The sequence below is a fragment of the Poeciliopsis prolifica genome, unplaced genomic scaffold, assembly GCF_027474105.1.
Source record: "Poeciliopsis prolifica strain line A6 unplaced genomic scaffold, Auburn_PproV2 SCAFFOLD029, whole genome shotgun sequence".
NCBI classification, from domain to species: Eukaryota; Metazoa; Chordata; class Actinopteri; order Cyprinodontiformes; family Poeciliidae; genus Poeciliopsis; species Poeciliopsis prolifica.
In genome coordinates this window covers 5,616,351-5,643,239 of record NW_026562404.1, presented here as the reverse complement: position 1 = coordinate 5,643,239, position 26,889 = coordinate 5,616,351, and the positions used below count along the sequence as shown (strand labels likewise).

The 26,889-nt window shown below is 41.8% G+C and overlaps 3 protein-coding genes across 3 annotated transcripts in view; 2 read left to right on the top strand and 1 right to left on the bottom strand.

Moving 5' to 3' along the window:
* The window catches only part of rarga (retinoic acid receptor gamma a), a 56,945-nt gene extending 51,594 nt beyond the window's left edge, over nucleotides 1-5,351 (bottom strand). The window contains exon 1 of the mRNA XM_055049469.1: nucleotides 5,129-5,351. The gene's annotated coding sequence lies outside the window, so the exon portion shown is untranslated. The remainder of the gene's footprint in view (nucleotides 1-5,128) is intronic.
* A 3,770-nt stretch (nucleotides 5,352-9,121) lies between these two features.
* Nucleotides 9,122-23,629, top strand: nr1d4a (nuclear receptor subfamily 1, group D, member 4a). Its single transcript, XM_055049944.1, has 8 exons — nucleotides 9,122-9,684; nucleotides 15,826-16,134; nucleotides 16,244-16,332; nucleotides 16,428-16,572; nucleotides 20,020-20,603; nucleotides 20,699-20,884; nucleotides 21,004-21,214; nucleotides 22,242-23,629. Exons 1-8 carry the CDS (start codon nucleotides 9,663-9,665, stop codon nucleotides 22,436-22,438), a joined length of 1,743 nt encoding a protein of 580 aa, XP_054905919.1. The 5' UTR covers nucleotides 9,122-9,662; the 3' UTR covers nucleotides 22,439-23,629.
* A 734-nt stretch (nucleotides 23,630-24,363) lies between these two features.
* On the top strand, nucleotides 24,364-26,889 carry mfsd5 (major facilitator superfamily domain containing 5). Its single transcript, XM_055049359.1, has 2 exons — nucleotides 24,364-24,479; nucleotides 24,811-26,889. Exon 2 carries the CDS (start codon nucleotides 24,887-24,889, stop codon nucleotides 26,333-26,335), a length of 1,449 nt encoding a protein of 482 aa, XP_054905334.1. The 5' UTR covers nucleotides 24,364-24,479; nucleotides 24,811-24,886; the 3' UTR covers nucleotides 26,336-26,889.

Here is a 26,889-nt window from a genome sequence, read left to right as displayed (position 1 = left end):
CACACACACATATATATATATATATATATATATATATATATATATATATATATATATATATACACACACACACAAACATACATACATGCATTCTAAGATACTCTTACATGTTAAATAGCCCAGTATTAAACACAGGAGGATGTGTTTAATATTCAGCCTGTACGGTGTAACATAAATTCTCAGCCAATTCCATCTTGTGCAGCTATTTTCTGTTTGTATGTATTTTTTTCTATTTGACTTTTATTTATACAGATTCATTCTTATTGAGAAACATAACCTGTCATTTCCAAAAGAGATTTACATTCAGACCTTTTTAACAACATTTCAACCCTATGATGCATAATATCTGCAAAACTCTGTTCAAATACACCATTAAACCCTTAACACCCCAAATGAAAATGACAGGATTTTTAAAAAATCAAACACATATGAGTTTGAGTTTCCAAAAACAAAGAAATCTTTGCAGTAACAGGTGGGCGACAGTGACCAACTGCATTGCTCCGTTAAACATTTCTGATGTCTATCTGACAGCACACAACCAGGCTGAAAGAAAAGGATAAGCGCCATAAGGCACTGTTGCCTTTTGGCTAGAACCTTATATTCAGGAAGCACAGATCAGAGCCATATGGGGGAAAAAAAAAAAAAAAAAAAACTCCAGCTGATCCTTATCTGGTTTACATTTGATTTGTGATGCTTATAAGGCCACTAAGGCTAATAGAAATCCCTTAAATGTTTACATAGCAGTGCTAAATCAGCAGTTGTGTAATAGGAAACAAGAAGGTAAATACGACCCTAATTCAAAAACTATCTTGGCACGGGAGTGATATAACAGCGAGGTGTGGATTGTAAATCGTTGTGGGGCCCTCGGGTTGAGACAGTACATTTGTGTCAAAATATGCCATCAGACGTATGAAGGCGGTCGTATTCGTGTGTGGGTGCAGCGTCCTCGCAGGGCACATGTTGACAGTGAGACGGTGAGAACGAGCCGCGGAGCGTTTCGAGCTGCTCTCATCCTCCACTATGCCCGGCTGCAGCTGTAATATGTGTTTGGTGTGCATGAATGAGTGTGCACGGGCAGTAGCAGTGAGAAGGTCAGAGGTTACTAGTGTTTGTGTTTCAGTGTCAGTGAAGTGTGCTTGGGGCTGAGATTTATGATCATTGTGTCTGGGAGGCAGCAGAGTGGGGGATAATGAAGACAGATCAGGGTGCTCCTATCTCTCTCTCCCTCTCTTTCTATGGGCACCACTGGAAACATGGCCTACGACCCCTGCCATTCTCGTATCATTAACTTCAACCGATGACATCATAACTCGCTGCCCTGACAACAGACAAGCGCAGCGTTGCAGCTCGTAGAGACGCGATTCCTTGAAGAAGGGGCTGCAGAAAAAAAAACCCAGGCACTGCTCAGTGCTCCATAGCTTCTCTTCACTGGGTGTGTTTAAAATGATATGAAATATTCATGCTATCATCTTACTCAGTCGTGTGTTTCCACTTTAGATTCATTGGATTTGCATTCGCAGAGGAACAGAGTATGGAGGCCCGAGGCTCACTGGCAGAGGATGAGGAGAAAATGAAGAAAGGAAAGAGGAAAAGAGGGGGGACGGCAGAGAGTGAGGAAGTGAGGTTAGAGGGGTTACAGGGAGACGGAGAGCCAGGAGGAAAGAGGAGTTGGGGGGCGGAAAAGGGTAGGTAGTAAGCCGAAGCAAGTTTGTATAGTTCCAGTTATGCATAAGTGATTTAAGTGTGTATTTTCTTATTTATTTAAATTTATTTGGTAGGGACAGGCACACATTGGCATAGACAAACTGAACAAAACAGCAGTTTTTCTATGCCAATCTTTGGCATAGAAAAACTGTTGTGGGGTTAGCATCATGATGTTAATGTTAATGCTAATGATGTTAGCATCATTGCACTATGATGCCAACATCATAGTGCAATAGCAACAGCTTCAAGAAAATGAAGGGTGACATGAAGAAAAGAAATATCAAAAACAAGAAATACACTAAAATGGTACTGAAAACTTTAAGCATCACATAAATCATAACAAACACCAAAATGCTCATTTAAAATATGTATTTGCTATTCATTCATTTAAAATGAATGAGTTCTCATTCATTTTAAATTAATAGCAAATACATGAACAACATTAACTAAAAGTGAAATTTTGCCCTAATGAGAAAGCTGCTATTAGATGACAATAAAATGAAGTGAAAAAAGTAACTCCAGAAAAAAAACATCTCAGGAAAGTCCACATTTGACCTTTGTTGATTCTCTTGACCTTCGTGAAAGAACTGAAATAAGCAGAGATGTTTTCTGTCCTGTTTAAATGAGACAACAGTTTCTGTACATCTCGGGTTACCAGTGTTTGCTCAAAAGTGGATTAAGAAATACATTTTATTATGTTCTGTATATACAGATTTCAGTAATGACAACACCTTGGTAGTTTATACACGTAGTCTCAATGAGTAGTTGAATTTTCATCTTAATGGTTACATGTCTTTGGAGTCTGTGCATTCACTTAAGAGGAAATTTCAACTATTTAACTCATTGACATTATGGACCAACTAGCTCAGAGGCTGCAATTGACTAAAGTAATGTGGTGACATAAAAATATAAAGTATGTGTATCATCACCATAATATATGCTGTTGCACGATAGTCTGAGCAAGGGGAAGCATTTAGGTGTCGAATAAAAGTGGCTTGAGCAGCAAGCCTTGAAGAATCCCATGTGTGATCCATGGTCACACAGCTGACCTTTCCGGGCAATGATTCCTGGTACGGTCTTCATTTTGTCTTCATATACAAAATGAATAAGCTGTAAATGGTTGTAAAATTTGGGTTTTGGTTCCATAGCAAAACCCATAACAAAGTCAAACAGATTTCTCAAATTGCTCGGCACCACATAGGCACCAGGCCCTGGTATACCCTGAGTATGTTTTCAGACTGCGGACTGGCCTGAGTACCCAGAGAACATGCGAACCCGAGGGCGGGATTCAAACCCAGGACTCTCTCACTGCAAAACAGCAGCACTACTAATTGTGCCACTGCACAGCCCGTGTTAAGACATATTATTAAAACCTTAACCAATGCAGCCTCAATGGTATGGTGTGTTGGGGTTGCAAATCTGACTGGAATGGAATAGGGGAATGTTAGAAAAAGAGGTGCGAAGTGAAGAGGGAAGGGATGGACGAAGGGTAGTAGATGAGGTTGCTGATGGCAGATTCCAATCAGTAACAAAATGCCCATAATGAGATCACTATTTCCCCACATCCAGATTGATGTCATGTGAAGGCTGCTGAGAGTAGACACATATTTAAGCACACAAACACACGCACGCAAACATATACTTTCTTTGGTCAGAGTCTTACATACACATCCTGTGAAATGAAGGAGTGCATTCATTCTGCCTGGCAAAGTGTGCTCATTTAGTGTCCAACTGCCTTCAAGTATAAATACCACTCAAAGGAAAAATGACTTACGCATGCCCAGAAAAAGAGAGAGAGAGAGCGAGAGCAATGTGTGTGTTAGGGACCGAAGGGCATATACTATGACTCTAAGAAAAACAAATGAACAGAGCTGGAAAAGGGGAAACTGAGAGCCAAAAGCTGTATATGAAACTACAGGGAAAAGAGGAAATAAAACTTCGACACAGCTACCAGCGGGTGTGCCAGCAAATGAGAGTTTTCCCCCACCAACATGTGTGTCTAATGAAAGGTGAACGGCTCTCCTGTCTATACTCTCCTCAAAAAAATCAGCCATGATGTCACCATGAACCCATCTTGAACCTACCTCTGTCAAAAAGCATTATTCCAACCCACCCTCTCCTCCGCCTTATTTTCTGTTCCACCTCGCTCTCTCTTTTCGTTCACGCTCTGTTCCTGCGGCTCTGATTCTTCTCTGAGTCCCTATACATAATATATATATATATATATATATATATATATATATATATATATATATATACACACATGCGTGTGTAGGTGTGCTTGCATGCGTGTGTGCGCAGGTTCTTTCTCGTTCCTCTTTGTCCAATCCGTGTCTGCACTTTTTTTCTTTCCCACAGAAGAGCACTAATGTTATTTTTTTTTCTGAGTGTGGCCTGACTGAATCACCGAAATGTCCTGCCAAAAGTGGCAGGATGTTCTGATCATCACAAACTTTACTTAAGTTGTGGTTTTTATAGAAAAATACAAAGGAGGAACGGAGGGAACGTTTAAAAAAAAAGTAATAAGTGAGCAAGGGGGGAGAATGCAAATGAAAAAAAAAAGTGGGGAGAGGGGGGGAAAAAATGGAGAGAACAGCGGAGTAGAAAGGGGTGGGGGGGCAGCGAGAAGGCAGCCAGAGAGCCACATATGGAAGTGATTCTGTAATTACTGCAAATCTGTGAGCTCAAAAGGAAAGGTCTTCTTTTCCATGCCTCCTTCCCTGCACATAAAACTGCCCTTGTGAGAAAGCTGGGCACTAAATACTGCCTACAGGGAAAAAGGAAAACACTGCGTTTTTTGTTTTTCTGCCTGAGCTTTTTGGCATGTTAGGATGCAGAATAAATACATTCACAGATTTGAAAAATTGAGTTTGAACAAAAGGCCTGTTCTTCGGATCATGGGGCTAATGCCACTAAAGTCTCCCCATTCTTTTCTCGTTTGGCTCGACTCTTGCGACTTTTTGGTTCATTATTTGAAAACAAGAAGTATGATAAGAGGTGCGGGGGCTGGAATAAACTTAATTGTCTCATCGGCTAGGGCTGGTATAATGCTCATGAAGCGCACATTCAGCAGGATAGGGGTGTCTGTGCGTGCGTAAGAGAGAGAGAGAGAGAGATGATTGGGGTAGGGAGGGTGACAGGCACACAGACATGTGAAGACTTTCAAGCCTCTGGCTAAAGTACAGTTCTGCAGGTGCGTATGTTGGCAGCCGCTTCTTGCTCTGCTCCAGTCCCCGAACCGAGCTCCAGCAGCCCTGTAATTATCGGCTGCCCTGCCACAACGTGTTCTCATGATGAGTAAACACGCGCCCGGGTCGACGCAGCTCAACACTGAGTTTATTCATAGATTCACATCCACTTAATTACGACAGGAGAGGATTTATGTAAAATAAAAATGTAAAAAAATAAAAATAAAAAATCATACCTTTGGGAGTCAGATGAGTGCATGCCTCGGCTTCAGACCGGAGAACATTTCAATAAACCAGAAGTTGCAAGGGCACAATCGAAGTTTGTGACGAAAGTGTTGGAGGGGGTGAGGATAAAAACAAAACTAAAAAAAACTAAAAAAGAAGAACATGAGAAGTGTTCAATGGAGTCCAGGTTGGCCTTTCGGTTTTCTTCAGAGAGGGTTTCAGTCACTTGTCAGGTTGCCTTTTGTCAGTTGCCAGCCGGCCACTTCGTCCCGACAGCTCAGGGGCGTTTATTGGCGTCAACAGCCTGTGAGAATTTCTCAACACTCTGGCTCCCTCTAGTGGCGTTAAAGAAAAGCGCGGAAAGACTCCTCTGGAAAGGACAATAACGCTCAAGAGGGTCATTTGCGTTTTTAATGTTTTTTTGTTTTTTTGTTTCTTTCTTTCTTTCTTTCTTTCTTTCTTTCTTTTTTTCGTCAGAATGATTTTGTTTATTAAGTCCATGGGCTATTCAAACCAACCTAACCTTGTGAAAAAACAGGAATCTCCAAACAACCTAATAACTGCTTATGCCACTGGCGGCCAACAAGCTGCCACCTCCAATAACTGGACATGTGTCAATATGGAGGAATTTTGTCCCACTCGTCTTTGCAGAATTATTTCTCCTCTGCTTATTTCTTTCACATGAATAGCCCTTTAAGGTGACGCCACAGCAGTTCTTCAGTTGGATTTAAGTCTGAATTTTGACTAGGCCTCTCTGAAATGTTAATTTTTTGCTTTGTTTCATCCATTCATTGATAGATAAGTTATGCAATAGTGCAGTCAAATTCAAGAACTTAAACTGAAATTTGTCTTCACCGTTTTCTGATAAATATAAGAGGATGTACATTTCTGAAAAGTGTTCCATTTTCCTATTGTAAATTTATAGATTTTTTTCCCCAAAAGTCTGACTTCATTTACATTTTGAGATAGGCCTTTGTGATTCTGCTGGTCATCAGTAGTTAGGGCTTTGTAACTGTAGAGGATGTCATTTTTGCCAGTTCTCTACTAGTGAGGCCTGCAGTGCTTCAGATGTTCTTATAGACTATTTTGGGATCTCCTGGATGAGTTACCAGTGAGCTCTTGGAGTTTTGGACACTTTTAGAAAGCATTCCTGTGTATTTTGGGTCCAACGTCAGACTATCTTTTCTTGAAAGTCTTTATATTTCTAATTCAAGAGTTTCTGGACAGATGCTGTACTTATTCACATGCTTCCTGTGGTTAATATTATGATGAAGTAAGACATCTCTTTGCATTGCAAGACTTTTAATAATCATTTGTTATTGTTTTACTTCAACTACATTCTTGTTTTGAAAGTGGATGACCTCTTATTTTCTGAATCTAGCTAAAAGCGTAGTAATTATTTTTAGTCATGAAACAGCCTGGGATTCAGTGTCTAACAATTTATTTGTGTTTGACATTGCCATAGTATTTTAGCCAGCACATTTATTGGGAACTTTAAGACTATCTTGTTCCGAATGTAGGCTGAATTTATGCACACAACCGTGGCATCCAAGCAAGACACTTCCAATGCAGTTTTCTCATAGTTTGCAAATATAACCCTTCCTTCTTCTCCCTCCCCCCTACCCCCAAAAATCATGCAGCAGGTTACACCCAGAGTTCCAACAGGTGTCCAAAAAAAGAGATCACATTTCTCCTTTCTTGGCATCGCTGCACTGGATTCCCTTGTAAAGTTTACAGAGGAATTTATGATCTTTCTTATTGCATACAAGGCTCTTAATGGCCAGGCACTGTATTATTTACAAGAGCACCTTGTTCCCTATAACCTAATGGGAGCCCTTTCACTCTCAGTATGATGCCGTACTTGCCGTTGCAAGAATTTCTCAGAACTGAATGGAGGCAGAGGTTTTAGACGAGCTCCCCATTTGAAAGCGCTTTTTCGCTGCGTTTAAGACTAAGCTCAAAGCTTGCCAAATAGCAGATGGAAAAAAACAGCCAATGTTCAAAAAAAAACTTTTTATAAGTTCATCAAATTATATACTTTGAAAAACTAAAAGAAAATTTGGCTTCTTTTCTCCCCCTCTCCTAATAGGTTGGTAATGTACTTTTCCAAAATAAATACGATGTGCTTACCCTAACACAGGGGTTTTCGAGAAGTTTCCCTGACTCACAGAGTTAATAGACAACCCTGCTTCAATTGTTGCTATAATTTCTGTAAATTGTTTGCTGTTGCTATGCTTGATGTTTCATTCATACATGTTTCACGGATGTTGTGGGGTCTACTATATTGCCTTGTAATTTAAAGTGCCAAAATAATAACCCATGGTCATACTTCTCTTTTTCAATATTTTTTTTGGTCCACACTCTGTGTCCGTATTCCCCATAGCTTAAGATCTATCCAATTTCTCTGGCACAGGCTTGGTAAAGTTGGTCAAATGTTTGCAGTTATTTTTTTCTTCTTTTTATTGCACCAACCTCCACACACACACACATACACACACACACACACACACACACACACGCATACACACACATTGTGAAAGACTCTTGCGCCCCCATTGGAGAGGCACATACTACACGTTGGAAATTCCTGCCCTATACTGACCCACTTACCAAGAGGTTGTCTTCCAAAGAGATAAGGTTACAGGCAGAAATTTGGAGAAAGCAGAAGAAAAACAAAAAGAGAAAGAGTATGGCAGGTTTTGGTGTCGCTTGTTCCTGCCACAGGTGTTTTAAAATTACTCATTTGACCTGATAGTCAATTTTACCAGAACTTGAAATGTACGTTACATGCAGTTGTTTTTAAAATAAAAGTAATGCAAAAATTAGATAGGCTACTTCTTAAATTTGGGGGGGATTTTTTTTTTTCATCTTTTTACATGACCAGCCAAAGCTATTTGTCTGGAGCTCAATTGAGATTGTACATTTAAGTTTAAATAAAAGAGTTCTAGAATGTGAAATCTTAGTTTGTCTATATCTATCATTCATTTGCATTATCGAGTTGTATAAGAGAAGTTTAGTTCTGTATATTTTCAGGAAGGACGGCTGGTTTTAAAATGCTGCGACCTGATAACGCAAAAAGGCAGAACAAAAACACATCGCCCTGATCCTATTAGTTTCACAATGTTTCTTAATTTTAATCAAGGTTTTAACTCGAAGGCAAATCGGCAACGCGTTGAATCGAATTATGTGAATTGCCTTAATGTTTTAAATTCTCCTCGACAGATGTCAGTACCATATGTTGCCACTGAGGGCCGCTTTATGCAAACTGCAAATCGTGAACGTTGCATGTTTATTGTTTGTTGATGGCTTTGAATTGTATCTCAGACATTCGGATTGTCAAGAGTCACTTGACAGTTACCTTTACTGTAGCATTTACATTGATGGTAATAAATAAATAAATAAATAAATAAATAAATAAATAAATAAATAAATAAATAAATGAGGGGAAAAAACATTTTCCGTTCACAGCTTTGAGCAACGTGAATAATGGTTTGCGTCTCGCTAGGGTGTCATCAGTCCAGTTGCGCATCTTTATTTCTGCGTGTGCACATGGCTTTTAAAGTTGTCACTAGCGCGGTATTTGGCACAGCTCGGTGTTTATCGTCCTTAACCAGCCCTGCTGCCTGTCAGAGAGCAGGCAGTCACGGTGAGCCACGCCTCTCGTCCATGTGCTTGCTCCTCCAATCGCCTTATCCCGACGCGCACCACACGCTCCGCGTTTTGCATAAAATGTGTATCAGTAGGACAGCGCGCTCTCTCAGGCACATGTAGAGCGCACATGTAGCGTGGCTTTACTGAACGCGAGGCGCGGCCGAATAAGCGCATCAAACTCCCCGCAGCTCCATATCCCCACCAATGAAAACGCATAAAGTGTGAGAGGAGGGGGCGGGGCCCCGTGGGTAATCGGGGGGCGGGGGAGGTGGAGTGGGCAAGCAGAAAAGGGGACTAGTAGATACAAAGAATGAGCCAAATCACCCTCCCACCCCACCCCACCACTCTATGCGCGCAGACACGCGCACGCACACACACACCCACGCATACCAGGCACAACTACTCAAGCTGGGACGAACGGAAAGGCGGTCACATTTCCTATGCTCACCTGCAAACGTGATTGATGTGGGTGTTTGTATCAGTGGGTGTGTATGTCATGTCTGACTCTCTCTCGCCGGTCAGGGATTTGCTGACAGAACTTTCTTGGAAGCTGTGAGAATTGCTCAGTCCTCTCTCGTGCATCGCCGCTCGCAGCCGCGCACTTTGCAGTCGAGGCAGCTTCTCAAAAAAAAAAAAAAGGCATTCAGGTATCTCCCGAGGAGCCAACTTGCAGCAAGGGACCGACTGCCTCTTGACGCACCTGCACCGAGACCCCAGACGCGCACTGAGCGTGTTTTCATCACTTCAGTCTCCGCGCTTTATGGAGCAGGTGTTTTCTGCAGAGCAGTTTTTTTACTTCCTCGTCAGTCTTCACAAGACGTTTGCGCCTGTGTGAAGGCATCCCTTGACATCCGTGAAGTTGCTTCAAAAGTCGTCAGCAGCAACAGGAGAGAGATGGATAACAGTCCTGGCGGTGGTAAGATTAGACTTTACTTTTTTTATTTGTTTTGTTTTGTGTTTTCGCCTTTAGGAGTTTTCTTGTTATGCAGATTATGAGTATTTTTTATCTGAAAGGCAAGTCAGTTATTTAAATTATATAAGGAAATAATAATATCTTTAAAAAAATAATAATAAAATTCAAAGTAAAACATTTTATATTGTATTTGTCTGTATTATTATGACTCATAAATATCACTATTAGTAGTAATAATATACTTCAATTTGTTTAATGAATGAAAGTACTGGATGTTTCTCACGTCGAGCGATTATTCTTCACTCATTCAATATGTTTCGGTTTCCTTTAAAGTCAGTGTCGCTGCATGTGTGTGTAGAACTTCGCCGACTCGAGCGAAGAGAAGCCGCTCGCGGTTGAAGTGAGGTTGACCACTTCCTGTAGTTCTCCATGAAAACAAACTCACGTGGAGCCACAGTCACCAGGCTCTCGCTGCAGTCGCAGGTCCGGCAGCGCTTCATCCGAGCGCAAAGGTTATCCCGCCTCAGGGGTTAAAAATAGAAGCGCGCGCATAAAGGTTGTTTGCGACGTTCAGGCGACTTGATGAAAGTTTGGAGTCGCCCTGTTTTGGCCTCTCTTTTTCTGTTGAGAGGCATTAATTAGGCAGCGGTCTCTCGAGGTCAGCCAAAGGTGCGCGTGCCGTTCGGCTTTCCTCTCCTAATTGGCGGTCAATCATTTACGACGGCGTCACGTTCCAGCGCAGGTGATGCAGAGCATCCCCGGGCTCCCGTCAACATGTTATTCTGACCCGTTTTCTGTTTGAACTGATAAGTGCACGGGTTAGTGGAGCTCACGCGGACGCGGATAGTTTATGACAGCTGTAGTATTCATCAGCGAGTGAAGATGCAGACAGCTTCGGTTGCTTTACGAGCTGTTGCGATTATGCTTCACGTTCGTCTGTGCAATAAGTTTTACAAGTTGCTTTAATTGACCTGGCAATTGTGACTTGTAAACAAATCATCCAAATTTGACCGAGTTACAACCACAGTTGAATTGTAACGTAACTGAACCTGTCTACGTGGTTAGATCGTGTTATTGGAAAATCGATTGAAGCTATTTGTCTTTTAAGATGACATCTGAAATGGACTGTGTGGAACTGAATTTCGAGGAGATTGTTGTCATTGAAAGGTTGTGAGACAATCTTAATATAAAATCAGGCACCGTCAACGATGTGAGAAAAAAAAATAAACATGTAAACTGATTTGTAATAGTTGGCAAAAACATCTGATTTTTGCTTTTTTGACCTGATTGTTCAATTGCACTTGATAAATAAGAGTCAGTCCTTCAAACTTCAGCCTGAAATTTGCTTTAACGCCCTCTGCTGGAGACTCCGTGCATGATAACGAGACATCAACTATTTGATGTTTGATGTTGCAAAATGGGAAACAAACTGACAACCTGAAGAAATGCAATATTTTCAGAGCCGAAAAGTGACTAAACCAAATTATTTGACAATAAATTCCACAACTGTCTTTGTAGGCTCTAGATAATAATAAAAATAAATAAATACACATGATAATTAAATATTAAACAGTAGCTACACGACTGGAATCAAAGCTATGTTGTTACTTTTTTATATTTGTTTTCGAGCGTGGAGGTTACTGTGGGAACTGGGTGATTAAACAATTACTTGTCGGTTAATATCACCAGAAATGATTGGCTCCTATTTACACGCTGAGACAAAAGCCAGATTTCGCCCCCGCTGCCCGGCTGACGGTGCGGGCGGTGCTGCAACCAGCGTACCGTCAGACCACCCTTTTTGCGTGACGCGCCTCTCTGTTTAATGCGGCCCCTTTAATCACAATCACAAGCCCCCTTGGCGCGCTGTGGAGGCTGCGTTTCCTTGCTGGAGCGCAAGTCTTCCCAAAGAAATCTTTGAAAGCCTCCCTCACGTGGCCTTCCTTACAGAGCCGCGTGCCGCGCGTGAGATAGCCGGGCACCTCCTCTCCTTCTCTTCCTCTCCCCTCCCGCCGCCTCGGCCGCTCTCACGGACGCCGCTGCTTTTGATGCCGCCTGCAGCGACAGAGAGGGAGAGCTTGGTCAGTGGGTCAGCAGTTCCGAGCATTAACTCCCCTCCCAACCCTCTCCGGTCACGTTTCTCTTCCGCATGCTCTGTTTGCCTCCCGAACTTCATGCTTTCACCTCCCTCCCTTCGTCTCTCTCTCTCTTTCTCTCTCTCATTTGGATCACGGAATCCGCAGTGTGGTAGAATGTGTCTCGGTTTCCATTCTGCGACATCTGCCCGCATTAGATCAGGGCACACATCCGCTTAGGGTGGGTTTCCGCGATAACGTGACTGCTTCAGATGATGCAGATAAACCTGCAACACATAGCAGATGAATCTGTTGTCATCAAACGCCGGAGCTTATTCCCCGTCTCCCCACCATCCTCGACTGAGCAAATTCTAACCCGATCAAATCCCTTCGACCTGATTCGGTCTTTATGATACGACGCCTATGCTCAGCGTGAGGACATGCGAGTACGCCAGCTCTGCAGTGTGATGGCAACCGCTTTCAAGAGGTGCTAGAGGCACATAGACACAGTTCTACCGAGTTCCTGTGATATTGACCTACTTACGCAAGCCTGTGGTAATGAAATCTGCTGCAAACACCCAAGCGTTCGCATCCAGAAGTGGCACAAAATGGCTCACGGCCTCTCTGCACCATTGGCTCTTGAGCTTTGTGAGCCAAACAGTAAGGGGAGCGTTTTCAAGCACCCCCATCTTGACAGTCACTCTAAAACTTGAAGGTTGAAGGAATGCTGCTGAAGACATTTTCTATTCGAAAAGCTGGCAGTATTGACAGAGAGAGCCCATAAACAGAGGAGCTATGAGTGGGAAAAGCAGAAGTTTTCTCACCAAGCTTGATGTTTATTTGTCAATCTGGTAATCTCCTGAAATCTTTAACAAAGTATAAAATATTCTACAGAGAATACCTGGACAGTATTTTGCTGTCCAAATTGTACAGAAATATACCCCTGTTAGCATTGACCTGGATTTGTCAAGATTTCACCTCCAAACAAATAAAACTGAATAATTTGGTTGCAACTAAAGAATAAAAATGTTAATTATATGCCAATTCATTCATTTCTTCTTTCAGCAAGCAGTCTGGCAGAGTTTGTGTCCAAAGTCCACCAAACACGATCAGGTGCACAGGAAAAAGAAAGAAACAGAAAACAACGTGCTTGACTGTCTGGTTGTTCACGACTCACGTTTCTCCGCCTGCAGTGACAGATTAGTGCTTGCACGAGTAGGCAACTCAAGCCAGACCTACATTGCAGCTGTTTTCATGATAGACAGCATGTCTCTCTTGTTTGTATCAAACTAAAAGTTGAAAAAAAATAAAAAAAATAAGGAGTTTGACTGTTGAACGTTGCGTTCTACAGTAGTTATGTGGGTAATACCTATAGCAACAATTTCTCATAGAACAATGGACAATGGGACATGGTTTAAAAAAAAAAGTTAGAAAAGGAAAAAAAAAATCAAGGTCTTTACCAGCTAATCTGAGCCTAAAGCAAGACAGAGGTAGAAAGAAAACCTACCTTATTTTTAGATAGAAGGGCCTGCAGCAGTAAATTGTTCCTGAATTACCTTATCGGTCTCTTTTATGGTTTCGGAGAAGTCTTGGCACATCATTCTTTACAATGTTTACAGGTCACTGGGGAGTGCACGCATTTGCGAACTATAGCCTCCTAAGGATATTGTCAAGAAATTTCTGGAGATGGACTTTTTTTCAGCTTTTTAGGTGTACATTTGCTGTGTACATGGGATCTGCACCATTATCAAATTTCAGGGAAAAAAAAAGCTTCAAGTAACAGTTACAACTGAGAGAAGAAGATGTTAATATAGACAGAAGTCCATGATTGAAGCAGTAGAAACTTGGACCAGGCTGTGGTATAGAAATACAAACGATCATGTTTCTATTATGTATGATAGTGCTTAATTATCAGGTAGTTAAGCAAGTATGCTGTTGGTTTTTGGAGCCAGTCTTCCTCCTTTGGCCTCATTGCTCTATAAGGCAAACCTAAAGAAGTCTTTTTTGTACATTTTATTAGCTGCAGCAAGGTCTACTGCTAGGAATCCCTCCTGGTTGATACGTTCCATCTTCATTTTTTATTAACTGAAACAAGCTAGCCACAAAACAGTTTTGCTTCTACATATAAAAACATCAAAAATCATCTTATAGTCTTTCTACAAACATTGTTGGCTTACAAAAACAAGCAATAAAGTAGATTTGCTTCATTGCCAACTTGTCTGCCAAATGATTTTCAGTTATAAAAGCCCTTTATTGCCGAGATTATATTATCAACAAACCTCCCGCATGGCTTCTAAAAAGCAGAACGCAAAAAGGGGGTTGTCAATTGACAGTTTCAACAGCCCTTGAGGTCATTCATAAACACAAAGTTAACTGCACATGTGAGTCTTCAGGTGGACATGCAATGTGTCAGGGTGGAGTGGGCGGCTGAGCGTTTGACTGTGCGCATTTTAAGCTCCTGAGAAGTAAGGCAGAGAGGCCTGTGTCTGCTGGATATGACTCTGGCATGAGTCAACAAATCCAGCGACACGTGCTGGCGGAGGGATTATCAAAACAATTGAGCTTGTGCTGTGGAGCCCAAGGGTTGGTTTGTTTCACTTGCAGAGGTCGAAAGGATAACAACCAGTCTTGACTGCACTTTTGACGTGTTGAGTGAAGCAAAGTGCCTCACGTGCATGCGCAAGAATATTAATTACAAGTTTGTTTGTTTTTGTTGTTTTGTTTTGGGGTTTTTTTATAGCCTACGTGTTATTTAAAACATCCTGTTGACATAGAGCACAATTTGGCATAGCCTCCAATACTTCTCGTTCATGAAGTCACCTATGTCTTTGCAAATAACTCGACTTCAATTCCTAAACGTTGCTTCTCTGCGCCAACTCACGCCCTCGGGCGCTTCCCCCAGCCCGCGTTTGTTTATAAACACCCACTTCTCTCCCCCCCCTCCACTCCTTTTTACACGGGACTGCGGATCTGATTCGGGCAGTAACCGTGTCAGGAGTCCATGCATGTGAGGCGGCGGTCAGGTGTCGTGCTGTGAGCTGACGCTGGGCACGGTGCCACGGGAGCGCGGCTATTATTGGAGCGGAGGAGGCAGCGGACCCCGTAAACACGTGAGGTCGCGTCTCAGCTCATCCACAGCGCCTGCCTGGCATGCAGGGGGAAAGGGAAGACGGGAGAAGCGCACATTAAAACAGATCCCGAACAGTGCATGAGCGCGGCAGAAGAATTGTTTACTGACGGTGACGCTCGGATGGATGGCGCATTCAGCGAAAAATGTTGCCAGAAGTATTTTTAGCCCGGTTTATCCGCTTGATCGCACCATTGTGTCCGCTGCACTCAGGAAGCTGCGCACAAACTGATATTTTCTCCGCAAATAGAGCTTTGACGGTATTACATCATCATGCATCCGGCAAAGAGAAGCTGAACCGATTCCAGTACAATAAAATTGAAATAAAATCCGTCGGTTCACTCTTGTTATAAGGTGCTGAAAACATTGTAGATAAAAGAATTGCATTGTAGGGCACTTCTTTGTAAAATGAGAAATTGACAAAATAATAAACCTAAGTTGTGCAGGTCTCAAATGATATTTAAAAATCATTTTCAAAATAGACAATTCCATTTTCATTTTATTTATTTTTTTTGACTGTCCAGAAACCAATATTTGGTGGAAAATGTTTAATTAGAATGTTTATGGTATGCTCTCCAACTGTCTTTTGCAATGCACTTGCTTGCAAGTAATCATCTACTCAGTATATCTTTAAGTAGAATGATGCCTGCTTCTGTTTTATTTTAGCAGACATCGAAATGAAACGGATCGCAAACGTGGTGACCTAATTGCAGTGGTCTGTTACACTTTGCAAGAGACATATTTAGGTCAGAAGAATGAGACGGTCATATTTGGGGGGCGGTGGGAGGAAACAACTCTGTTGCAGTTTTTTATTATATATGATTATGCTGACTATATTACTCTACTAATATCAATATAACATTGTGTTTTAATGCTAATAAAGTGGAAGGTCGAATGACACTGTCAGCATAGATTAGGCATAATGTCTTTCATTCTTCTGTGCAGGTGGTGGAGTCATCCTGTATGCAGGGTCTTCAGGCAGTGCAAGCCCGAGCCCTGGCAGCCCCTCCAGCGGGTACCAAACACAGTCACCCTCTTCCCACTCCCAGCCTTCATCTCCAGAAGAAGTTACCTTCACTGAGATCGGGGCGCTCAGGCAGGGTCGGACGACTGGGGCCAACACCCCGACCTCCAAACTGGTGTTCCAGTTCCCAGAGGTCTTCAGTGCTTCCTCAGCTCCAGCTGCTCCACAGCCACCCTATGCACACCCTATTGCGGGAAAGAGACCCTGTGCGTTTGCGGGAACGTTCACAAGTTAGTGTTTCTTCAGTATTTTTCTGCACAAATATATATATATATCTACATCTACTTCTTAATCCTTTTTCTTTAAATAAAATATCTTGTTTTTTTTTTCCATTTTCAGAGACAGGTGGAATGGTCCTGCTCTGTAAAGTTTGTGGAGACATTGCATCCGGTTTCCACTATGGAGTGCATGCATGTGAGGGCTGCAAGGTGAGACACTTAACAAGAAAAAAAAAAAAAAAAAAATAACAATGTCTTAAGTGTTAAAATTTTCAATGACGCTTACACACTCCTTTTTGTGCCAGGGTTTTTTCCGCCGCAGCATCCAGCAGAACATCAATTACAAGATGTGCGTGAAGAACGAGAACTGTCTGATCATGCGGATGAACCGCAACAGATGCCAGCACTGCCGCTTCAAGAAATGCCTCTCCGTCGGCATGTCGAGAGACGGTGAGGCACCCTGACATATTTCTGCTTAATGAGAGAAACTCGTGTGGAGCTGCCAAAATGTCACAGTGTTCTGATTAGCCAAAGCAGCAGAGAAATGGACAGCCAGAAGCCAAGTCAGGGCTCATATGTAGGTCTGTGAGAGAGAAGGCTTTTCAGGTCATCGTGCCAGTGGCTCAATTACTTTCCTTTCTCAATGTAGGACCTGCACCTGTCATTCACTTTTATTTTGTCACCATATTGCCACAAAACACCTGGCTTTGTATCACCCTCTTAAATTTCTACGTGTCTTTTTGCTGCCCTTTGCAGCATCCTCCCACAACACATTTACCTTTATCCTCTCATTCCCCCCACCTCCTCCATGTTCCTATACACTGTTCCCTTAGCTCTCCTACACTCCTCCTTCAGACAGTGATTTATGAGAAAAGGAGCCCTGAAGTCCCTCAAGCTATCTATCATGTGAAAAACTGCAGCAAACACAGGAATTATTTTGGGAAATTGGAACAGGGTCAGCTTGATTACCTTGTGTATGTATGCACATCTCACTGCCGTTAATGAGGAACAGGGCAGCAATTAAGCAAAGCATGCAGAAAGCATCATTGTGACAGGGTTCCTCGGGCACGGCTCTCCTGTTACATGATTTTACCTCTGAAAGCTGAGCTTGAATTGATCACCTATCATCTCACATTAAAGGAGCACTTTGGTTGACCTAGAAAAACAATACAGATTTGTCCCCATCGTCTACTCACACATCGTGACCTACTTGTATGGTGTAGTTTGCCTGTTTTCTTCCTCTCGGTATGGTTTCTGCTTATCTCCGTCCTCCAGCTCTCTGCATTGCCTAATCTAGTAAAGAGGTTAGTGTTATTTCTGCATGTGCTTGACACTTCTAGTGCACAGAGAAAATTGGGTGGCAAAACTGCAGCTCGACTACGAGATAGTCGGGCCGACCCTCTGAGGGGGAAGATTTTTGAAAATGTTCAGGACCACAACCTAGAAACCCCTTTTCTTCTCTGTTTCAACCATTACGAAAACAGGAAAACCACATGCAACTGCCTGCAGCCCACAATAAATAGTACACCCTGATTTCACTCCAGCAGGCAGCTGTGCGACTCAGGCTCTGAAATAAGCAAATGTCACAAGTCCGTTGGTAGGGTGGCACACTTTTTCTTTCTCTAACTGGAGCATCATATTCAGAGCAACAGCTCATTAGTTTGCATTTGTTGAAGCATAATAAAAGGGGTCCAAGCACACATTGCATGCATCCCTCTCAAAAGTTCCTGCAGGTGACAGCATATTTGCTAAAAGCAGCAACACTTGGCCAAAATACACTTTACCTAAAGTATCATTAATATGGAATTTAAAGAAAGAGTTCAATACACAGAATGACAAAATAGTTCATTGAATCACTATTGCCTAATTATAGATTTACTTGGAACTCTGCATAAAGAAAGAGTTGTGCTTTCCTGGATCTCAGTGATGCTTTCAACACAAATGATCATAACATAGTGATTGTCTGATACTGTGTTAGATTGGTTGAGATCTTATTAAGAATATCACTGCTGTTTTATTTAATTCGGTGATCTTAGGTATGAGCAAACAAAAAGTCCATTTGGTGTTCCTCAAGGCAGAATTTTAGGGGAACTTTTAACTATTTAATACTCACAAACTACACCTATATTAGGTTAAGGAGTACAAGTACTCTCACCTTAGCTGGCGACAACAACTTTATATTTGTGTCACCACATCAATAAAATCTATTCCAGTCGTCACCACATTGTTCCCATGCTGATACAGAAAAGGGAAAAAAAGTGTTATTTTTGTTATCATATTAAAAAAAATTGATGCTATGGATAAAAACGCATCAAGACCTTATAGCATGCAAGGAACCTGTCTGTCCGTCCGTCCATCCATCCATCCATCCATCCATCCATCCATTCAACACACTTATTCCTAGTGGAGAGGGGTCCTGCTCCCTATCTCCAGCAGTTATCCTGAGAGAGGCGGGGTACATCCTGGTCAGGTCACCAATATTTCAGAAACCTAGATGTTGTTATGGACTCTGACCTAAATTTTTGCCAAATGTAAATTTTGTTATTATTATCAATCAATTATTTTTAAAACATAAACAAAATTAACTGAATTTAAAATGTTACCCAGAATAAGACACAAAAACTTAGTGCATGCCTGTATTTTTGATAGGGTAGGTTAATGTAGTAGTTAGTATCTTTAGTGGTCTCTGCAGCAGCACATTCAAAGTGTTGCTGCCAGAGTCGTGACCAACTCCAGAAAGATGAATCACATCAAACCTGACCTCAAATCACTGCACTGGCTCAATTTTTGTAGAAAGATAGATTATAACGTCTTTTTTACGTATTTATTTTAATTATTAATTTACATATAATTGCGCAACATGAACTATGTTGATCTCTGGGGTCATCAGAAACAGTGTTCATGACTTTAGATTGGAAGACAGCATTTAGTTTCTCTGCTCCTCAGTGAAGCAAACAAACAAAAAAAAACCTGTGATGCTAAAGGAAACAGAGTTTTGTTTCACCCTTCACCATGTCAGTGCCAGCATCTTTTAGCTATTTATTTTTTTTAAATTTTCATTTTAAAGAGTCTGTCATTATTTGACATTTACACTGAAATTTACACTTTAAATATATATCTTGTTTTTAACAGTATCTTTACTGCTGCTTCATGTAAAGAATGGTGCTATTGATAATAACCTACCCTGCCTTGTCTTACTTGCAAAAGTCTTTGAAGTTGCACCAGTTCAACTTTTTCTTGCCTTATCAGACTCAATCTTGTGGGTACACACAGACACACTGTCCCAGACTCTCTCTGTCTTACTTTCCTTGCTTCGCCTTCTTTTATGTCAACCTTTTCACTTTTTCCTTTTGACTGTCTCCTCAACTCATATCTGAAACTTACTTGTCTCCCCTCTTTTTTTTTTCCTCCGACACCTTCATACCATTGACATCATACTCACGTTGCCCCACTGCCCTACTTGCAGTTTGAAGGGAGGGAGAACTGGGGGAACAGGAGAGAAGGGTTGGATGGAGAGGAGGATGAGGCAGATGGCAGCAGGGGGGCTATAAATAGCCTTTCCAGCTGATGGGTTCTATGAGGAGGGAGAGGTCGGGATACGAGGGAGAAAACAGCAGAGACTCAATTCGAATCTTTACGCGATTTTGATAGTGAAGTCTGAACGATGACAGCAGATTGCAGTCTGGTGTTTCCTTAACAATACTTTCCTCTCCTATCAGTGGAGCTTTTGTATCTTTATAATTTTAGTCGTTGATGATTTTCTGAAATTGCACAGGTGCAACGGGACCATAAAAACGTGGTCCTACTATTATTTAAAAGCAGAAAAAAAATGCAGAATGCCCAAGTTGCCCAGTCCAAGTTTTAATGTTTTCCCTGTAATCTTTATGTCATCCTTAGCTGTGCGTTTTGGGCGCATTCCTAAACGGGAGAAACAGCGACTTCTTGACGAAATGCAGAGCTACATGAACAGCCTGAATGAGTCAGCTGCCATGGAAATGGACTCTTCAGTGAGGGACAGTACCACCAGCACAGATGAGTGCAACTCAAAAGAGGCCATTGGGACCATTTCCAAAGCCTATCGGGACATCTTCACCGGCAACAACAGTCACGAAAGATCATCCAACAGGGCCAGCATTTCCACTTCCAGCAACAGCAACAACAACAACGCATCTACCTTTTCTCAGGATGGAGGTTTCCAAGCATCATCGCATACCAACTCCAGCCAGAGTTATCAGTCGTGCCCTGTCTCCCATGAAACCAAGTGCCCCTTTGCCTCTAATGATAACCAACCTGTGTTTCACAAAGTGGACAACAATCAATATTCTTATTTAGTGTCAACAAATCAGAATCATAACCACGCAAATGCTGCAATGGGGCAAAGAATCAGCTCCACCAATCATAACAGCTTTCCCTTTGGAGAAGTCGCCCAAAACCAGCCCTCCACCTGTCCGTGGAAATTAGCACCGGGAGCTAAAGTCCTGGTAAGTGTGAGAATTGAACAAATATATAATTAAATGTTATCTCATTTGACCAGCAATTAATAGTTTTGTGGGGTTTTTTGGCGTTTCTCTTCCAGGCCTGCCCTCTCAATGCGTGCCCTGTATCAGGAGCAGAGCGAACAAGTCAGGAGATTTGGGAGTCCTTTTCTCAGTGTTTCACCCCTGCTGTGAAAGAAGTTGTGGAGTTTGCCAAGGGCATCCCTGGGTTCCAAGAACTGAGCCAACAGGACCAGGTCATGCTGCTAAAGTCCGGCACCTTCCAGGTAATCTTAATCACATATTTTGTTATTTTGCGAACATTAAATGCAAAATATGTGTCTTACTCCTTGCACACCATAGATTTAGGTTTTTTCTAAAATTTTCAAATGATTTGTGTGTTTAGGTACTCATGGTGAGGTTTTGCACTTTGTTCAATGCTGAGCAACGTACAGTGACCTTCCTCAATGGCCAAACGTACCCCCTATCCACTTTGCGAGTCTTGGGCATGGGGTCTCTTCTGGATGCGATGTTTGAATTCAGCGAGAAGCTGGGCTCCCTGGGCCTGGAGCCTGATGAGATGGCCCTGTTCATGGCTGTGGTGCTGGTTTCTGCAGGTGAGACAAAGAACTGATATACTTATAGTCTCATGCAAAAGTGATCATTATTGCCATTAGGAACTCAAACTTGCATTTATTCTGTTGGGAGTCTAAGTGATGGAGCATTACAAACCAACATTAGAAAAAACTAGTTTGCATTTGAGCCCTTTTATTCTGATACTCCTAAATAAAATCAAGTACAACCAATTACCTTCAGATATCACTTAATTAGTAACTAATTAGTCTACAATTAATTACAGCTGTTATGTGAAGGCCTTTGAGGTTTGATATCTCACATTAGTAACCAAAGAACATCAATTAAGGTACATACCAGACAGTTAGGGGGAAAGAGTAGTGGGGGAAAAAAATATTGTTCATCAATTGACATGGTGATGGTGGTTGCATTATCCTGTTAAGGTTATTTTCCTAAGTAGTGGAAACAGACAGAGCTGATGGGAAAGTAAATAATGCTAATTACAGCACAATAATGGAGGAAAACCTTGCCATTGGATTGGAGGACAAAAACCCTCAAATCAGTAGCCACAACTACAATGCAATGCTTTGTATCACAGCATATTCATGTGTTCAAATGGCCTAGTTATAGTGTAGACCAAAATCCAGCTGAGAATCTGTGACAAATATTGATGTTCACAAATGCTTTCTGTTTAATCTGACTGACATTGAGCGATTTTCCAAGGAAAAGTGGATAAACATGTTAGTATTCAGATGTGCAAAGCCACGAGATAGTTTAAAACTTTTAAAATAAATTTGAAAGAAAAATGCAAAACTATTGAATATTTTCTTCAGACGATTACACTTCACAATTGCAATAGGCTATCCCTCATGATATCACATTCCAGTCAGATATATATTATTTGTGGTTGGAAATTGAAAAAAAAAAGTGAACAAGTTGAGGAGGTATTAATACCGGTACTTTCGCAATGTGCCGAATATGCTGCAGTGCAATGAGAAATTGTTTCTGAAATAGTGGGACTATAAACGTTCACTGTAAACAACTGACATTGTGAATCTCCGTTCCTCGCAGACCGTTCTGGCATCGCAGACATGAGCGCGGTGGAGCAGCTACAGGAGGGCCTAATCCGCGCCCTTCGGTCACTGATCAGTCGCCGACGCCCAGACGACTCTGCCCTCTTCTCCAAACTCCTACTGCGCCTACCGGACCTGCGAACCCTCAATAACCTGCACTCCGACAAACTGTTGGCCTTTCGCATTGACCCATGAGGAAGAGACTTGAACTATACACACAGATTTTTTTTTGATCCAAAGACTGGACTTCCTTTAACTGCGAGGGACGAGATGTTGTGCAATAAGAATGTTTTTGAAAAGGACAAATGAGGGGAATAAACTTATTTCTCACAGATTTTTGACATATATGCAATGTTTTTGAGACAAAAGACAAAAAGAAAAAAGAAAAAAAAATCCATAAAATTCATGTACATAAATTACTCTCATCACCTCATAGCAGACATTATTCCAGATAAAACTTAATTAGTAGAGTTGCAGATAGAATGTTGGACAGATCATTTGTTTATTTGCTCATTATATGGAGTGTAGGCTGAAAATGATCCTAGTTCACATTGTCCATTTACATTCATGTAATATCACCGGAACAGCACTAAGCAGCAACTGAAAGATGAATATTGTAGAATAACACAATAATTAGGGACCACTGGTGATAAATGATCAAGTATTGAGTTGTATTTAAGGCAAAAGGGAACCTGTATATATATTATAGTGAAGTCAGAGCTATTAAGATAATTATGTATTTCTGTTTCACAAATATGCCATCTGAATTAAGACCATTGTTTTGACGTGTCATTTGTGCACAATAGGATTTGGTCTGTTGCACATTTGTATACCAGAGATGGAGTTGAAATATCAGAGGCTTTTTGTATTATTTCGCATATACATTCTGTCTGGATCACTGCACTTCCTCACATATGGACTGATAGAGACACTCCCCTCAAATTGAACCGTAAGGCTTCTTCGTTTAATTTTGTCACTTTGTAAATATTATGTTACCCTGTTACGTAAGTATGATTTGCTGCAAAGATTCAAAGGACTGAGTCTGATATAAAGACGAATGTATTCGACCTTCCTGTAACTCAGTGAGGGGTCTGGCTTTACTCCTAAGAGGCAAAGCACAGGTGAATGTGTTGAAGGGAATTCTCAGATTCTTGGGCACACTTCCAAATATTAGACGATGTAACCAAACAGCATAACCCTTGATGTCACCAGCACTTAAAGCTCACAAACCCATCCTCTGCCCCCAATGTTTGTCATACAAACAAAAGAGATATTTTTTGGCAGGGAGATTGAAGTTGTTCCTCCCCCTGTTTGTTTGATTATGGCTAATGTCCACATCTTGTACATTTTGTAAATTGTTTTATTCCTCCTTAATAAAAGTGATACAATGACATAAAGTTCGAAGTGTACTTTACTATGTTTCTGTGTCCATTTCACATTTATTTTGAGAAATATTAGCTAAAAAGCATTTACCTTCAGGATGTAGCTTATTTATATCTAGTTCTATCAGAAAATATAGTTAATCTGAGTATGACCAGACGTATGTGTAAAATAAGCTATACAGCAATCCAAACTATATAGCATTCACTACGATATGGAATTATTGCCGTTAAACATCTTTAAGGATGTTATTGAAAAAATAGACATTTTTCCACTCCCTCCATGTTATGATTCAGCAATAATGTAAAGTTTAGCTTTAAAATTAATAAATGCTAGTAATTCCAACTAAATAAGGCAAAGTAATATCAAATTAATTAACAAGAATTAGAGTAACATAAGGTTAAGGTAAAGAAAAATAAGCTGGAGTAAAATACTAAAGTAGAGTTATATCTAAGTCGAGTCGATCATTAACTAAAGTGCAATTGCAAGATAGGACAAAATTCAAGAAAATTAGGATGAAAAAGTAAAATCATGAGATATGAAATGAAGCTAATTAAATAGAATTAAATTTAAGGATTACAGTAAATGGGTTTGTTTTTTTCACCAATGATGCAGGGGGAAAAAATGGCTCAGAAAAAACCGGTTATACCACGTGACAGGAACTGTCTACAAACTTAAGTGAAAAAGTTGAATACGAGCGCCATCTGCTGGTGACATAAAACAAACATTGGATCCAGGAAGAGAAGGCTGTGTTTGCTCATGTATACTTGCTACAATCCTAGGCTATTGCTGAGTTGTTTAGTGCTAGCCATTAGTAAATTGTACATTTAATATGGGACCGGTGTTAACCGATATGGTAAGCAATTTTACACTCTATAATTTTGATGCCAAAAATATTCGGCTTATTGCATTGAAAACACTCGCTTTTATCTTGGTAGTAGCACGTTAGCTCACATGCTAACGACAATTGGAACAGGAAATGTTAGCTGTAGATTCACTGAACTTGCCTGTCCATAATTAGTCTTTCAGCTTTTTATACACGTGAACCTCATGTTTGTACCAGTTGCAATCAGCTGTTTTTGGCGTTAGGTGAGCAAAGTTAATGAGTGAAGATAGTATTATTAGTGATAAAATAACATGGTGAATATTTTTTTATTCAGCAGAACCTCTGTTGTGTTTTTTCTCAGTTCCAGAAGAACAGGAGGAAAATAAATGGGAAAGTTGAAACTCTGTTTTGACTAACTGTATGCAGCACTCCTCAAGATGTTGGTGACTGCTTACTTTGCGATAATTGTCCTGCTGGCCCTGTGTGTTGGCTTGGAGTTCACAGCACGCCGCCTCACACCACCTCAGTCCACTCCTACTGCTGTCGCCAACCCGGCTTTCCGTCGATTCCAGGGCATATTTCTGCGGGCCTACCTGCTGGCCTTGTGGGCAGATTGGCTCCAGGGTCCTTACCTCTACAAACTGTACCGCCACTACAGCTTCCTGGAATCTCAAATTTCCATTTTGTACGTTTGCGGCCTGGCCTCCTGCGTCCTGTTTGCTCCGTTTTCAGGCTGGCTGCCTCAGGTCCTGGGCCGCAGACAAACATGTCTGCTCTTCTGTGTGTCCTACTCGACCTGCTGTCTCACCAAGCTCTCCAGGGACTATTTTGTTTTGATTGTGGGCCGCATCCTGGGGGGTCTGTCCACATCCCTGCTCGCCACCACGTTTGAAGCCTGGTACGTGCACAGACATTTAGATGTCCATGACTTTCCCAAAGAATGGATCCCCAGCACCTTTAATAAAGTTGCTACCTGGAACCATGCCCTGGCTGTGGGAGCAGGGCTTGTAGCTAACTTGCTGGCGGAGTGGCTTCACTTGGGACCAGTGGCTCCCTTTCTGCTGGCTGTGCCCTGCCTTGGCTGCTGTGGCTGGGTGGTACTAACAGACTGGGGTAAGGAGGAGGCTGAAAGAGGTCCTGAAGGAGACAAACAGACTCTGATGCTTGGCGCTGCAAGTGGAGGTGTCATTCGTTTGTCTGCTAAAGAGCGATTTTCACGCAGTTGCCACGAGGGACTCCGTTGCCTGCTGTCAGACAAGAGAGTCCTGCTCTTAGGTGGCGTGCAGGCTCTGTTTGAAAGCGTCCTCTACATATTTGTCTTCCTATGGACTCCCGTGCTGGACCCTCATGGCCCCCCTTTAGGTATAGTGTTCTCCTGCCTCATGGCGGCCTCTATGGTGGGGTCCCTGCTGTACCGCTTAGCCACTTCTAGTCGTTATCATCTGCAGCCTGGTCAGGTGCTCTGTCTCGCCATTCTGATGGCCTTCTTCTCATTTTTCATGTTAACTTTTTCCACTGCGCCGGGACAGCCGAGGCCTCACGATTCCTTCCTGGCCTTCCTGCTGCTGGAGCTGGCGTGCGGCCTGTACTTCCCGGCAGTCAGCTTTCTGCAGGGAAGGGTGATCCCAGAGGAGAAGCGTGCCAGCGTGCTGGCCTGGTTTCGGCTACCGCTGCACCTGCTGGCCTGCTTGGGACTACTGGCGCTCCACGGAGAAATCTCAGGAACAGGAGGTGGGGAGGGCGGAGGCGGCACCAGACACATGTTCGGAGGCTGCGCCATCATGATGCTGGCAGCTCTGATGGCCGTTATTAGTCTTTTCACCCTGAGCAGGAATGACACTGATCTGAGACTGGAGGGATGCAGAGGGGAGGGGGATATGGAATGAAGACTTGGGCCACATATCAATTTAAGATTGTGTGATTTAAATATGTAATTTAGTCAGACTTGACTGGGATAGACTTTAGTTCACTTTTGCCAAATAAAGGAAAGGGTTGTCAGTAAATTCAGTGTAGTTTCAGTTTTTATGTTTGCTTGTTATTACTTGTTTGGTTATTTATGAATGCTGTGCATCCTTTGTGTTTAAGGATGCTATGGGAAAACATCTGGCTTCATTTATCAAACAAATTCCTAAAATGCTGCACTGCTTCTGAGTCTTTCTAGAAATGATTTCAGGTTCTTATACATCGCTCCAAACGTCCATTCATAGGATGCAATCAGATAAATACAATTCAAAACCTTCATAAGGTTCAGCAGTACAGGCACTTTATGGGGAAAAAAATGGAAGTTTAGTTTACTGAGGCTTGAAGGTATATGTATGGAGCTAAAGGCAATATTGGCAATCTATAACTTTGTCTTTTCAGTTTCATATGTAACTTTTGCCTATTTTTTGTCCATGTTTCTGTTCTTTATAATTTAAAATAAAAGGTGGAATGTAAGAAA

Excerpts from the sequence above, each read along its gene's own strand:
- nr1d4a (XM_055049944.1), top strand. The coding sequence starts at position 9,663 with ATGGATAACAGTCCTGGCGGTG. Across the intron at positions 9,685-15,825 it reads GGATAACAGTCCTGGCGGTG|GTGGTGGAGTCATCCTGTAT; the intron begins GTAAGATTAGAC and ends TCTTCTGTGCAG. Across the intron at positions 16,573-20,019 it reads CGTCGGCATGTCGAGAGACG|CTGTGCGTTTTGGGCGCATT; the intron begins GTGAGGCACCCT and ends TGTCATCCTTAG.
- mfsd5 (XM_055049359.1), top strand. The coding sequence starts at position 24,887 with ATGTTGGTGACTGCTTACTTTGCGATAATTGTCCTGCTGGCCCTGTGT.